The sequence below is a fragment of the Hyperoodon ampullatus genome, assembly GCF_949752795.1.
Source record: "Hyperoodon ampullatus genome assembly, chromosome: 9".
Classification (NCBI taxonomy): Eukaryota; Metazoa; Chordata; class Mammalia; order Artiodactyla; family Ziphiidae; genus Hyperoodon; species Hyperoodon ampullatus.
This window is the reverse complement of record NC_136922.1, coordinates 52,492,560-52,507,486: the sequence shown is the minus strand read 5'-3', so window position 1 is coordinate 52,507,486 and position 14,927 is coordinate 52,492,560. Positions and strand designations below refer to the sequence as shown.

The following is a 14,927-nucleotide window of genomic DNA, read 5'->3' as shown; positions in this document are numbered from 1 at the left end:
GCTCCACGGCATGTGGGATCTTCCCGGACCGGGGCACGAACCTGTGTCCCCTGCATCGGCAGGCGGACTCTCAACCACTGCGCCACCAGGGAAGCCCTGCTAGAGAATTTAAAGTGACATGGTTCACATTCTGTTTTCTATTGGACAGATCTGGTTTCGACTTTCACAGACATTCCACATGGAATATCTATATATTTAAATGTGTAAAGAAAGGAATAGTAGGGTAGAGAGGGAGGCATGTACACACATGCACACCCCGCACCCCGCCAACTGTTACACTGCAACCCTGTATAACTTCATGCCCGCCTAGCTTCCTAGGGCAGTTCATTACAGTTCACTGTTCCTGTCATAGGTCATACAGCTCTGCTGTATGTGGGATCCTGGGGCAAGTCACTTGGGAGGATTAAACTGAATAATGTATGTCAAATGCTCAGGACCATGACAAGGATGTGTAATAACCTCTGTCAGCAAGGGTTAGCTGTGCTTGACATGATAAGAGTTCCAGAAATGACCAAGCCACAGTTCTACCCCAAAGCACAGAATATTAGAGTTGGAGTGAAACTTGGACATTATCTACTCCCATGTTTTAAAACCCTTTTAAATCTCAGAAGCCCAGTATATGAAAAAGATGAAATCAAGTTGCTCTGAACAAAGCTGAGTGTGGGAACAAGAAGGGCTGGGCACTCCTGGTCTGTATAGAGGCAGCAATATGAGGTCTCTATGAAGCAGTCTGAATGCCATGGATGTGGTGTCTTATCCCGGCCTCTCCACTTTACAGATAAAGACACTAAGCTCCAGAGGTCGAGGGCTCGCCTTCAGTCACAGAGCTGGCAGAGGCAGGGCTGGAACGGACTCAGGTATCTGGTTCCTCAGAAAGAACGTGCTCTGCATCCCATATGACTGCAGCTGTGTGGACAACGTGTGCGCACAGACGGAATGTGGCTGAGAAAAGCACTGCCGGGCAGGTGCACACAGAATATGGGGGGGAGTGGTGGGGTCGGAGTCGGGGCAGGTCTGTTCCCTGAAGAGACAGCTTCTAGGTTTAGCTTTGGAAGATGAGGGAGGGCAGGTGGGCACCCAGAATAAAAGAAGCGCAAGGGTTCTAAGGAGGAAAACCTTAAGGCAAGTTTTTGGAAAAGGGTGACAATAGAAAGATTAATTTATCGGAAGTCCACAAATAGTCAGGAAACAGGAAAACAGGTTGGCAGACAGACTCTGGGTGCCAGAGAGGAGTGGCAAAGGGTTGCGAAGCTGGAAGGCTGCAGAGCTGCCCCGACAGGGAAAGACCTGGCCTGATGGTGGCTTCTCAGTATACTGCATGAAAACAAATTCATGATAAAGTAAGATACACATCAAGAATAAGAAAAAATCAGGCTTCCCTGGTGGCGCAGTGGTTGAGAGTCCTCCTGCCGATGCAGGGGACGCGGGTTCGGGCCCCGGTCCGGGAAGATCCCACATGCCGCGGAGCGGATGGGCCCATGAGCCATGGCCGCTGAGCCTGCGCGTCCAGAGCCTGTGCTCTGCAACGGGAGAGGCCACAACAGTGAGAGGCCCGTGTACCGCAAAAAAAAAAAAAAAAAAAAAAGAATAAGAAAAAAAATCAGCATTGATTACATTAAAAAGTAGTACTCATTTGTTCTTACTTAGAACTACCCTGTGTGAATTATTCAAAAAGATCTTTTCCTCGGTACCATCTTGGGTATTTCCTCACTCAAGAAAATGCTTCTTTGGAGTTCTTCCCATTTGGTTGGTTCTCTAAAGAAAAAAAGAGGTCCAAGAAAACATCCAAGAAAAGACAAGAAACCTGAAGGTCTGGTGAGTGCCCTGGTTTCCACACGCGTGTTCTGATCTAACCTAAGGTGATGGGTTTCCTCTCACAGACTAGGGCTTGCCTGTTGGTGTCTTGGTGTTCAGGGCATCTGGTCAAGGGCCTCATTTCCCCGATGTCACTAAGGAAAGCGCTCAAATATGGGGAACACCAACACAGTAACCAGTAGGACAGTTGGCAAGGCACTCAGTGACATTTTAAAGATATTTGCTCACAGACCACTCAGCCACAAAGGACAGTTTCCCTGTCAGTTTCTCAGCTACTGGGGGTTTAATTCATAGAAACCAATGACGGCAAGCCTAGAGAGGCCACCATCCAAGGGGGAGTATAACCATGAAGCCTCGTTTGTTTCCTTCGAACAGTGACTGTATGTTCTTCTTGGTGGCATTTGGCATTTCTTAGCTAGGGACCAGTAGAGCTGGCAACTCAGAACTTCTAAGAATTACTATCTGTTTACCACAATCTCCATATTCAAAGAATTAGTAGCATGTTTTATTTTTTAAATGTGCGTTTTCTTTTTATGACTTTGCCGTCACTTGGAAAACCCCATAACTTTCAAACCACACAGACAATAGTTCTGACCAGGACTACGAGGCAATGGACAGATACCTGGAGAGTTAACGTTTGTGAGTCTATTTTGCCATGAAGTTAAAAATCAGTCGGTATCATCCATCTGTCCATCCCTCCCTCCATCTCATCCTAATCTTCAAGCTGGGTAGTTGTCTACTGACCAAATTCATAGCAATGTTTTTTAGTACTAAAATATAACTCAAGGGCTTCCCTGGTGGCGCAGTGGTTAAGAATCCGCCTGCCAATGCAGGGGACACAGGTTCGAGCCCTAGTCCGGGAAGATCCCACATGCCATGGAGCAACTAAGCCTGTGCGCCACAACTACTGAGCCTGCGCTCTAGAGCCTGCGAGCCACAACTACTGAGCCTGTGTGCCACAACTACTGAAGCCCGCGCGCCTAGAGCCCGTGCTCTGCAACAAGAGAAGCCACCGCAATGAGAAGCCTGCACACTGCAACAAAGAGTAACCCTGCTCGCCACAACCAGAGAAAGCCCACACGCAGCAACGAAGACCCAACGCAGCCAAAAATAAAATAAATAAATTTATATATATTAAAAATATATATATATATATATGTCAATGTGGAGTAAAGATGGATCACCCATTGATGAAGAGTTAAAGGAGGAAGATAAAAGATGCAACTCTTATCTACTTTCGTAGAACGCTATTGAAGGTCAGTGTGGCAATTATTAAACCCAGATAATAATGACAGATGGTATTTAAACTCTCTGGCTCTTTGTCAACCATCTGCCCTAAGATTCTTTTTACTGAGTTCATATTTCCTAGGTATCACATTTTAGAATAAAAGGCATGCAGTTCTTTACATTATCACAGAAATTGGTCAGCCTTTCCACTATAGGAAAGGCTAGAAATCAAAGCTATTAGATGTGTGGTTTGCTTCTTGACCTCCCTAAAATATTGTTGCTGCTACGTTGTAATAATGCATGAAACATTCTAGAAAAAATATGGTACCTAATAAAACCACAGCCAGGATAGAAACATGGCAGAGTGGGAAAATCAAAGGTTAGAGAGTCAGGTAGACTTAGGTTCAAATTTGGCTCTGCCATTTAAGAGCTGTATGCCTATGGACAAGTTATTTATACTCTTTGTGGAAGGCTTTGGTTCATCATCTAGAAACAGGAAAACAGTCCTCAGAATGTGGGTTTAGTGAGATAATAGATGTGAAGGGCCCAGTCCTGGGTCTGTCACATGACAGACAACTGTTAACTCCCTTTGCTTCTTTTTTTCTCCCTAGGTTAGGGAGGATGGTGAGCCTTGCTGATGCATAAATGGTTATTCCTCAATGTTCTTATATAAACAACTAGGATACGACCTCTGAAGAAGGTTAATCCTGACTTCTAGTCTTCCATTGAGAAATCTCTTTCCTCTGTGGAGACAAGCTTCTCATTATACCCATTCATAGAAACCTACACTTCACAGCATTTACCCCAGCTCTGGTTAATTGACTAACTGCAAATGCAATGCCTCTCTTCTGCACTAGGGTGTAAATTATCCCTCTAGAAAAGGGCCTTGCAGATAGTAGCCACTCAGTAAAGTTATTTGTAGAATGAATGAAACATCTGTTTCCAACATGTGACACACACCTGGGTGATATGGGAGATGATTTCAGGGGCTGAACATGCACTAAATTGTTTAATTTTAAGGGCTATATATGAATTTTAGTGTATGTTAGACAAATAACTGGTTCACCAATTCTGTGATTTTATATATTTTTGCTTAAGATGAGGCTAAATAAAAAGTTAATTAATTTAAGATAGTAAAGAAATTAAGTAAGTATAGTTATCATGAATATGGCAAAAACCATGAAGGTGTTAAAAAAGATGACACAATTTGGGAACTACTGCCATAGCAACAAGGAGGACCCCTGAGTGGACACGTACCAGGACTCCCTGATTTAGGGTCAGCCTAAGGCAATGAGGGAGTCTGCTTCCAGAATCCATGGCTTGTGAGTTCTCAGCTGGACACTGCAACAGGTCGGTCAGCACTGAATCAGGAGTTAAGCTGGAAGCAGGTGAAGCTGGTGGCTGGACCCCAGAACTCAGCTGGCATAAGTGAGAAGGCTTCACATTCAGATATCTGGGTGTTATCATAGGAAATACCGAACGTGAACTGAGCGGGAACAAGGGTCAGATCCCATGGTTGTTTTCAAGGTCACATCCAAACCGGCAGGAACTACCTAAGAGACAGAGCACCCGCCCCAGGAAGGGTGGCAGGCCCAGATGGATCCATTGTCCTTCAGCCTTAAAGGCACACGCGCCTGGATTCTGATAATTGCTTCCCGCTCCCGGCAATTATTTCTCAATTTACTATCTCTGTGCAAGGCTCCAAGAGAGGGGTACTTTCTTTTGTGCACATTTGAAGAGACAGTGGGTCTCTACCCAACATCTCACTTTCCCAGAAAAGTGAAGCAGACTGTTGCTGCTGTTGTCAAAGGGGTCTCTCTCTGAGCCTCCAATACTGAGTCTCCCTTCTGAGACCCAGTGCTGGCCTGAAGAGATGGGTATTCCTGTCATCCTGGATTGGAACACAGAATGGACTTTACTCTAGCAAAAAAATGTTGTAAGTAGAAAATAGGTTTTGATAAATAATGTTCTGTATATGTTCCAGGTTATACAGGATTCTCTGCAAGCTAGACTGGGACCAGATTACCAACTATACTACCACTTCCGTGGGAGAATGTTTTAATGCTATAAAATGAAAATTGGGGCTGTAATTGTTCCATAAGTGCTGACTACCTATACTTAAAAATAAAGCACATCCCTTACTAGAGAACACTTTAACACTACATATCTTAAATTTCATCTTTCTTTTAACATCTTCCAGAAGAAGATTGTTTTTATCATCAATGATGGCTGGTATTCAAGTTTTGTACTATTGAAAAATAACTGATCATTCTTCCCCCATAACAAAAGAAGGACCCAATCTTTACATTTGAGGACAAGCCTAGACGCATCAAAGTAATTCCAATAAATACTTCTCTAATCAACTCTCAGCTGCACCAATTTATTCATGGGATGAACTGAAATGACAGTCCCAACTCCCACACTGCAATATTGACAGTAAATTATTCCTGGTTCTGACAATAAGCCTTTAACCCCAAATTTTCCACACTTGTCTGATGAAAAGAATTACATGATGCACGTTTAAAAACAAGAATGCCAGGACTTACCTAGTGGTGCAGTTGTTAAAAAATCCGCCTGCCAATGCAGGGGACACGGGTTCGAGCCCTGGTCCGGGAAGATCCCACATGCCGCGGAGCAATTAAGCCCATGCGCCACAACTACTGAGCCTGTGCTCTACAGCCCTCAAGCCACAACTACTGAGCCCGCATGCCACAACTACTGAAGCCTGCATGCCTGGAGCCCGTGCTCCACAACAGGAGAGGCCACCGCAGTGAGAAGCCTGAGCACCACAACGAACAGTAGCTCCTGCTCACCACAACTAGAGAGAACCTGCGTGTAGCAATGAAGACTCAATGCAGCCAAATAAATAAATAAATAAAATATTTAAAAAAATAAAAAACAAAACAAAACAAACAAGAACGCCAGGCCTCAGTCCAATAATGAATCAGAATTTCGAGAGAGAGGTCTGGGAGTTGCACATTTAACGACTGACCATTCCTGCTGATTCTCTCATCCAAACCCAGTGGTTCTTACCCTGGAGGATGAATTAGGATCACCTGGAGGGCTTGTGAAAACAAAGGTTGCTGGGACCCAGCCCAAGCGCTTCTGATCTAGTCGGTCTGGGGTGAGGCCCAAGAATTTGCACTTCCAAAAAGGTCACCTGGTCCAAGAACCACACTTCCAAAACCACTTATTTAGCCTATTTGGCAAACATTGCAGCTGAATTCAATATACTTTTTTTTTCTTCCCTCCTTGGTAGAAAAACACCACCAGAGTCACAAGACTTCCTCTGGAGTAATACCCCTCATACTCTTTAGCTGTTTGATGCTAGACAAATAAATTCACCACTGCATCTCAGTTATCTCTTATCGTGAGGAATAAAAAGGTAACACAAGGAAAGAGGTTTGGCCCTATAATTGGCACACAATAGGCCTGCATTAAACATCTGTGTACTTTGATCACCTTGCCATGATCCCCCTCTGTGAGCCACAGATTAATCTGCTGAGGTCTAGAATAGTTCCCCAAATTTATTACATGCACAAAACTTCATTTGGTTAAAACAAACAAACAAACAGACAGACAAGCAAGAAATGGCTGACTACCTCTTTTTCTTGTGAGCTAGCACGTAGCTACGTTTTGAATATAACATGTCCAGTGGGAAAATATTCAACTTCCCAACTCACATTTTCCCATGGAAATAAAAATAGAAGACAAAGAGAGATTAGATTATGATTAGGCTCTCTGTTTAATTTTGACCAGGCTGAATTTAGTACCCAGGTCTGGATTATTTTCCTGGCAGATCTTTATTATATTGTTTGGCTATTTCTTATGACCTGAAAATCAAACAAATGAACCACAGACTTTCAGACTCAGAGGGGCCCTGGAGGTCATCTAGCCCACCCACCCATTCTAGGAATGCCACTGAAAACATCTACGGTGTGTAGTGGTCCAGTCTCTTCTTGGACACCCATTGAGAAAGCACTATTTTCATGAACCCTGATCTTCTCTTCAGATAACTCTAATCATTAGATTTTTTTTTGCCTTTGAGCAAAAATCTTTATTTCTTTAACTTTAATATCTTTGGTTCTGTTCTCTATAGTGCCTGAATATGTCTAACCTCTCCTCTTCATGACAGCATTTAAAGTATTCTGAAATAGCGCAGACATCTTTCTTGCCTGTGCCTTTTCAGTCTAAACATTCTGTTTTTTCAACCCATCAAAATTTCCATATACTTAACAGCCCTGGTCCTCCTCTTGTGGAAAAGTCCACCTTGAGGATGTTCCCTCACACAAAAAAACCATAACGCGCTTCATGTTTGCCATATCCTCTCATCGCCAGCAAAAACAAAATAAATTGTACGAACACTGGAGTGTTCCCTTCCAAACAGAGTTTCCAAGAGCCGGAAGCTACAACCACACCAAACTACATTGTAAGGACTGAGAAGGCAGTTTCGGGACATGCTTGGAAGTGGGAGCTGCAGGCAGGTGGAGCTGGATACCATGTTCCTACTTGAAAGAGGGATGCTAGGCTGCCACTTAAATTATCCAAGACCCGAAACGTTTCTTTCCAAGGGAGACAGAGTGAAACAAAAGGTATTTCTTACTTTCTACGAAACATTTCTGCAAATATGCAACCAACACTCCAGAGGTCCACAGGGGTGGCGTAGCTGGACTGAAGCAAGACTTCTGGAGCTCTGTACCACAGCGTGACGACCTGCAACAGCAAACGGAGTGGAGCGTTACTGAGGGGGACGGCTGTTTGCTTGACTCCTCATCCCGGGTGGTTTAATGCCAAGACTCAGCTCGGAAAGAACTCCTAAAAATCACATGGGGGATACAGACAGAAGCAATAAGTAACCAGGATTCATCACTGACAGGCTGGGAAATTACATCACCCCCACCACCTGGGTTCTCACCTCAGACTCTGGGTGTCTTACTAGTATGATAAAATAACTGAGTTTCAGAAAGCAAAAGCAAAGGCTTAAACAAACCCTTACCTTAAAACAATTATTTCTTTCTTAAGGGGCTTTAAAAAACAATACATGGAAAACAGATGATGGCAACAATTGCAGCTCAATTCCCACGTCAGCAATTTTGGGAAACTGGAAGATTATTCCAGTGGCTGCTGGATGGTGACCTTGAAGTCCACAGAGCACCCGAACAAGTCAAAACTACTCTTATCGTGAGACTGTGGGGAATCAAAATAAAGCCCCCTTCAATGCCACTCTTTCCAGGAAACAAAACATGAAGAAGAACTTGAGAGAGAATGTATAACCCAATTGTTTATACCATGTGTAAAAAGTCATCCAGAGGAAGAGATTCCAATATGGGAAGAACCCGATTTAATACTGAGCACTGTATGATAATAGATAAAACAAACACAACCATATCATTAAGGCTCCACATTTATAAGAGTATATAGGGGTTCAAATGCTTCTTTTTTGTGGGGAGTAGAAATTCTATGGATGTCTGAAACGAAGGAATATAAAGGAATTCAATACATAAATTTATTACATAAGCATTTTACGTTATTCAGATTCTTTTTATCATTACTTATTGTTTTACTTAATTGTACTTTCACTGATGTCTAAATTTCCTGAAATTCTGTTTATGTACTTTGATGCTATAGCACTTAGTGCCTAAAGACTGCAGTAGCAATTCTCAAAAAAAAATGGTTGCCATCAATTTTCTTCTTTCCTTATATGCACACTCCTCTCATCAAGGATTGGAGTTCAGTTCACTTTCCATTGAATCTGAGTTGGCCTTAGTGACTTGCTTGACCAACAGAATATGGTGGAAGTAACATCTGAGACTACCAAAGCTAGGTCATAGGAAGCCTGGTTGCCTGGGCCTTTTTGAATGCTTGCTCTTGAGATGCTTCCTCTTGGAACCCAGCTGCTATGCAATGAGAAGCCCACAAAGATGTTCCAATTGACAGACCCAGCTGAGCTCTCAGCTGAAAGGCCATGTGAGTGAGCCATCTTGGATATTCCAGCCTGACTGGTCCCCCAGGTGACTGTGCCGCTGCCAATGTCACGTGGAGCAGAAGAACTGCCCATTTGAGTCCAGTCTGAGTCCAGTCAACTCACAGGATTCTGAGTGATCATAAAGTACCTCCATATCCTTCCCACGTGAGACCACATCACTGGCTCTCAACCCTGACTATACATCAGAATCATCCATGGGGCTTTTAGAAAAACACATGTGTCTGGGCCCTTATCTTGCCCCTAACTGAATTAGATCTCCATGGGTGGGTCCACTGGAGTTCTTCTTCTTCTTTTCTTCTTCTTCTTTTTTTTGTTTAAACTTCTTTAGGTAACCCTAACCCTTGGCTAGGTTTGAGAACCACTCAATTATACAAACTTATCCTCCAGTTCCTGCCTCCATGCTTTTGTTGACACTGTTCTAGTCTGGGAAGCTCTACTTTCTCCTTCACAGGTTGAAATTCTGCTTATCCTACAAAGCTCAGTTTTGACATCATCACCTCCCTGAACCAACTGCCACCTAAAAATCATACTTTGTAACATAGTTCATAATATGGGTCCTTCCAGAGGGCATGGACTCAATTTCATCCATCATTATGCCTGTAAATGCCCATCATAATACTGCACACATAACAATTGAGTTTTAACAAATACCAAATTGATGATTTTAAGGCAGTCATTCCTAGAAGATAAGTGGGCAAAATTCAATTACCAGTCAACCCCCAAAAAGAAGATACTCACTACTTTTGTTAAGAAGAGTGTCCAATTCTGGGCGCTAGTGTTTAGTTAAATAATTTATTTCTGCTTTACTAATATTTCTAGCTGGAGGAACATTTCCCTATTTCTCTAATACACTGTATACCAAAGTGCAGGGGCAAACTGTCCATAAAGTTCCAGTCCAGTGGTTTACAGACATACACAGATATTGTGAGATCACATACTTATCTTCTCACTTCAGTTCGAAATAAAGTCTAACATCATATGAGATGAAAACTTTAATCCCAATACAGCATTATTTTAAGCTGTTCTAAAGAGTTTGTGATTTCTGATTGATTACCCATTCTAAAACACTTTAGGTAGCACTATCTACATTTTCAGTACTTTAATCAGTGATACTTATTATGACTATCAAATAAATGTTTAGACAACTAAAATAATAAGAAAAATATTGATATATTAAAGAAGTTTCCTTCTATTCCTTTTAAAATTTAGTGACCACTCAAGATGGGTAACAGATTTTTATCAAATGCTTTTTTTGTTTGTTTATTTTGCGGTACGCGGGCCTCTCACTGTTGTGGCCTCTCCCGTTGCGGAGCACAGGCTACGGATGCGCAGGCCCAGCGGCCATGGCCCACGGACCCAGCTGCTCCACAGCATGTGGGATCCTCCCAGACCGGGGCACAAACCCGTGTCCCCTGCATCGGCAGGCGGACTCTCAACCACTGTGCCACCAGGGAAGCCCCTCAAATGCTTTTTAAAATGTCTATTAATAATGACCATTTGATCACTCTTTTGTTCTATTAATGATATATTAATTACATTAATAGACTTCCCAATATTGTACCACCCTTCCCTTCTTGGAATAAGTCATTCCTAATCATGGTTTATTATTCTTTTACTAGACCTTTGGATTCTATTTGTTAATATTTATTTTAGGACATAAACTTATACTGATGAATGAGACTGATCTATAGTTTTTTTGTGTGTAATTTTTCAGGTTTGGTATTAAGGACATACAGACTTTCCATCCTTTTCTATATTCTGGAATATTATAAATGACATAATAATCAGTCCTTTGAAAGGACTCATAAAACCATCTGGATCTGGATCTTTCCTAGCATTATGTCTTTAACAATCTCGTGAATTTCTTATTGGTAGTTAGTCTGTTCAGGTTTCAACTTCTTTTTGAGTCAATTCTGGTAATAATAAGGAATTTCCCTATGAAACTCTTTAATCTAGATTTTAAAATGTATTGGCCTAAATTTGTACATAGTATTTCTTGTAATTATTATTATTATTATTATTTTTTATTTTTTATTTTTTCCCAGTACGCGGGCCTCTCACTGTTGTGGCCTCTCCCGTTGCGGAGCGCAGGCTCAGCGGCCATGGCTCACGGGCCCAGCCGCTCCGCGGCATGTGGGATCTTCCCGGACCCGGGGCACGAACCCGTGTCCCCTGCATCGGCAGGCGGGCTCTCAACCACTGCGCCACCAGGGAAGGCCTCTTGTAATTATTTTAATCTCATCTATTTTCTTGGTTTTCTGAGAAAGAAAAATTTTTTCTCTTTATATCAACCAGGTTTGTCAGTTCAGCTATATTATTCATTTAAAAGAAACTGACTTCAAGATTTATTTCTATTTTGGGAGGATTATTGTTTTATTTAATAATTTGTTGACGTCTACTTTTATCTTTTTAAATCCCCCCTCTTAGTTTCTTTGTTTTTCAAAATTTATTTCTGAGTTGAAACTTGGGTAATTTATTATTTTAGTTTTGGTTAATGATAGAAAATTTAGTTATATATTATTAAATAAACCATCCTCATTTTTGTTCAGCTTTAAATAATATGTAATTTACCTTTAATTTTCTCTTTAATCCAAGAATAAACTAATTTGAAGAATTATTTAGAAAAGAGTTTAAAAATTTCCATATGATCAGATTATTTATGGTTAACTGTTAGCTGCTGTATTTCTAGTCTTATTGCATCATAGCCAGAGAATGTAACCTGTAGAATTTTTTTTCTTTTTTTTTTAAAAAAAGATTTATTTATTATTTATTTTATTTTTGGCTGCGTTGAGTCTTAGTTGCAGCACGAGGGATCTTCATTGAGGCATGCGGGCTCTTCGTTGTGGTGCACAAGCTTCTCTCTAGCTGTGGCGTGTGGTTTTTCTCTTCTCTAGTTGTGGCGTGCAGGCTCCAGGGCGAGTGGGCTCTGTAGTTTGCAGCACGCAGGCTCTCTAGTTGAGGCGCATGAGCTCAGTAGTTGTGGCACTCGGGCTTAGTTGCCCAGCAGCATGTGGGATCTTAGTTCCCTGACCAGGGATCGAACCCAGCGTCCCCTGTGTTGCAAGGTGGATTCTTTACCACTGGACCAACAGGGAAGTCCCTAGAATTTCTTTTCTTTATGACTATGAACATAACTGGCTTTTGTTCTGTAGGGTGTAAGGAGAATACTCTCTTTTAAGAGTAAAGTTCTTTATTAAACAGAGTTTGTCTCATACAGATCCTTACTTATATTTTTCTATACTTTGTCAAACTTTGAAAGAGAATTGAGTTTGTGTTTTCCTTCCCCCAGAATCTCCTTGTACTTCTAAGGGTTTCTGCCTTATACACATTGGCCTTATGTTTTGGAAAATAAAATTTATTACAAAAAATATTATTCAGATAATAAAAATTTAGATGATGGTAGACATAAGATACAAAGTGAATGCTAGTGAATCAGTTACAAAATATAATGGAAAAAAGGATCCCATTCATATAGTAACAAAAAAAATGTGAAACACTGAGGAATTAAAAAACAGCAAGATCTATATAAATAAAATGATATACTATTATTGAAGAACATAAAATAAAAGCTAAATAAATGGTGAGACAGACCATGACTAAGACGGGGAAAAGCCATATCATAAAGATAATCATTATTCCTGTATTAACACAAAAATTTAAGACAATCCAGTGATTTGGGGGAGTAAGTTAACTTTGACAATCAGGTGCCTCTGGCAGAGTAACACTTAAGAAGAGCCAAAAATAGTTTGAGAAATAAGGATGAAGGGGATTTGTCCTGTCACCAAAATATAATCTAAGATACAGCAAATAAAATAGTAGGTGCTAACAGATTAAAAAAAGAATAAAGTCCAGGGGCTTCCCTGGTGGCGCAGTGGTTGAGAGTCCACCTGCCGATGCAGGGGACACGGGTTCAAACCCTGGTCTGGGAAGATCCCATGTGCCGCGGAGCAACAAAGCTGGTGCACCACAACTACTGAGCCTGCGCTCTAGAGCCCGTGAGCCACAACTAGTGAAGCCCGCGTGCCTAGAGCCCGAGCTCCGCAACAAGAGAAGCCACCACAATGAGAAGCCCGCGCACCGCAACAAAGAGTAGCCCCCGCTCGCCGCAACTAGAGAAAGCCTGCGGGCAGCAACGAAGACCCAACGCAGCCAAAAATAAATAAGTAAATACATTTATTTAAAAAAAACAAAAACAAAAAATAAACCAAAAAACCCAGAAATTTTCTTCAGCAAACACTGTAAATACAGTAAAGGAAAGGATAAATGACAACCTGGGAGAAAATATCTAAAACAAATTACATCAATAAAACAATACAACAGAAAAATGGATAAAAAATATGAAAAGACAATTCAAAAGAAGAAAAAACTATCAAAGATACTCAATCTCATAAAAAGAAAGGAAGAAAAGAAAGAAAGGAGAGAAGGAAAGATAGGAAGGAAGAAAGGAAGAAAGCCATCACAATAAGAGGGTATCATTTTTGCCTGATCGGCAGAAAGGAGAGAACGACACGATTCAGGGTTGGTCATGGTGTGGGAACCCTGTACGTTTTATTTTATTTATTTATTTATAATTTTTATTTTACATTGGAGTATAGTTAATTCACAACGCTGTGTTAGTTTCACGTGTACAGCAAAGTGATTCAGTTATACATATACATGTATCTACTCTTTTTCAAATTATTTTCCCATTTAGGTTACTACAGAATATTGAGCAGTGTTCCCTGTGCTATACAGTAGGTCTCTGTTGGTTATCTATTTTATTTTTTTAAACTTTAAAAAAATTTATTTAATTTATTTATTTTTTATTTGCATTGGGTCTTCGTTGCTGCATGCGGGCTTTCTCTAGTTGCAGCGAGCGGGGGCTACTCTTCGTTGTGGTGCGTGGGCTTCTCATTGAGGTGGCTTCTCTTGTTGCAGAGCACGGGCTCTAGGCGCACGGGCTTCCACAGTTGCAGCATGTGGGCTCAGTAGTTGTGGCACTCGGGCCCTAGAGCTCGTGGTCTTCCATAGTTGCAGCGTGTGGGCTTCTCATTGCAGTGGCTTCTCTTGTTGCAGAGCACGGGCTCTAGGCATGCAGGCTTCAGTAATTGTGGCTTGCAGGCTCAGTAGTTGTGGCTTGTGGGCTCTAGAGGGCAGCTCAGTAGTTGTGGTGCACGGGCTTAGGTGCTCCGCAGCATGTGGGATCTTCATGGACCAGGGCTCGAACCCGTGTCCCCTGCATTGGCAGGCAGATTCTTAACCACTGTGCCACCAGGGAAGCCCCTGGTTACCTATTTTAAATACAGCAGTGTGTACACGTCAATCCCAAGCTCCCAATCTATCCCTTCCCCCCACCTTCCCCCTGGTAACCGTAAGTTCATGGGAACCCTCTATGTTTTAAATTGCAAATTGGCACAATCTTTTTAGAGGACAGTCTGGTTGTATCTATGAAATTAACAGTCCCCATGTCTCTGAAGCAGAGTTCCACTCGTGGGAATTTATCCTATAGAAATATTCAGACTAGTATACAAGGAGGTATTCACAAGGATGTTTACTCCACAGTAATTCCCAATAGGGGAATATTATTCAGCCATCAAAAAAGATGAGCTAGTTCTCATCCTGCTCATTCCTGCTCACATAAAAGGATGTCCACAATACACTGTTAAGTGAATAGAGAAGTTTTGGAGCAGTACGAAATATTTTCCAATTTTTATTAAGAGATTACTTGTTGGTGTAAATATAATAATTATTTATGCATACAAAAATGTCTGCCAGGGTTCTATACACAGACATCAAGCTTTAAGTGGACAGTTGTCATGGAAACATGGCAGTGTGGGAGGTGGTAAGTGGAAAGGAAAGGAGGGGCTGGAGGACAATTTCAGAGGCACAGGATCAGTCAGTTGCTGTCGGTAAGCACATT

General features: G+C 41.7%; 1 protein-coding gene across 1 annotated transcript in view; it reads right to left on the bottom strand.

Annotated features, from left to right (window-relative positions):
• CDK6 (cyclin dependent kinase 6) overlaps positions 1-14,927 on the bottom strand; it is a gene marked incomplete at its 5' end in the record, with an annotated part of 220,368 nt that overhangs the window by 55,592 nt on the left and 149,849 nt on the right. The window contains one exon of the mRNA XM_079711768.1: positions 7,646-7,755. Within this exon, the coding sequence (XP_079567894.1) occupies positions 7,646-7,755 (110 nt within the window). The remainder of the gene's footprint in view (positions 1-7,645; positions 7,756-14,927) is intronic.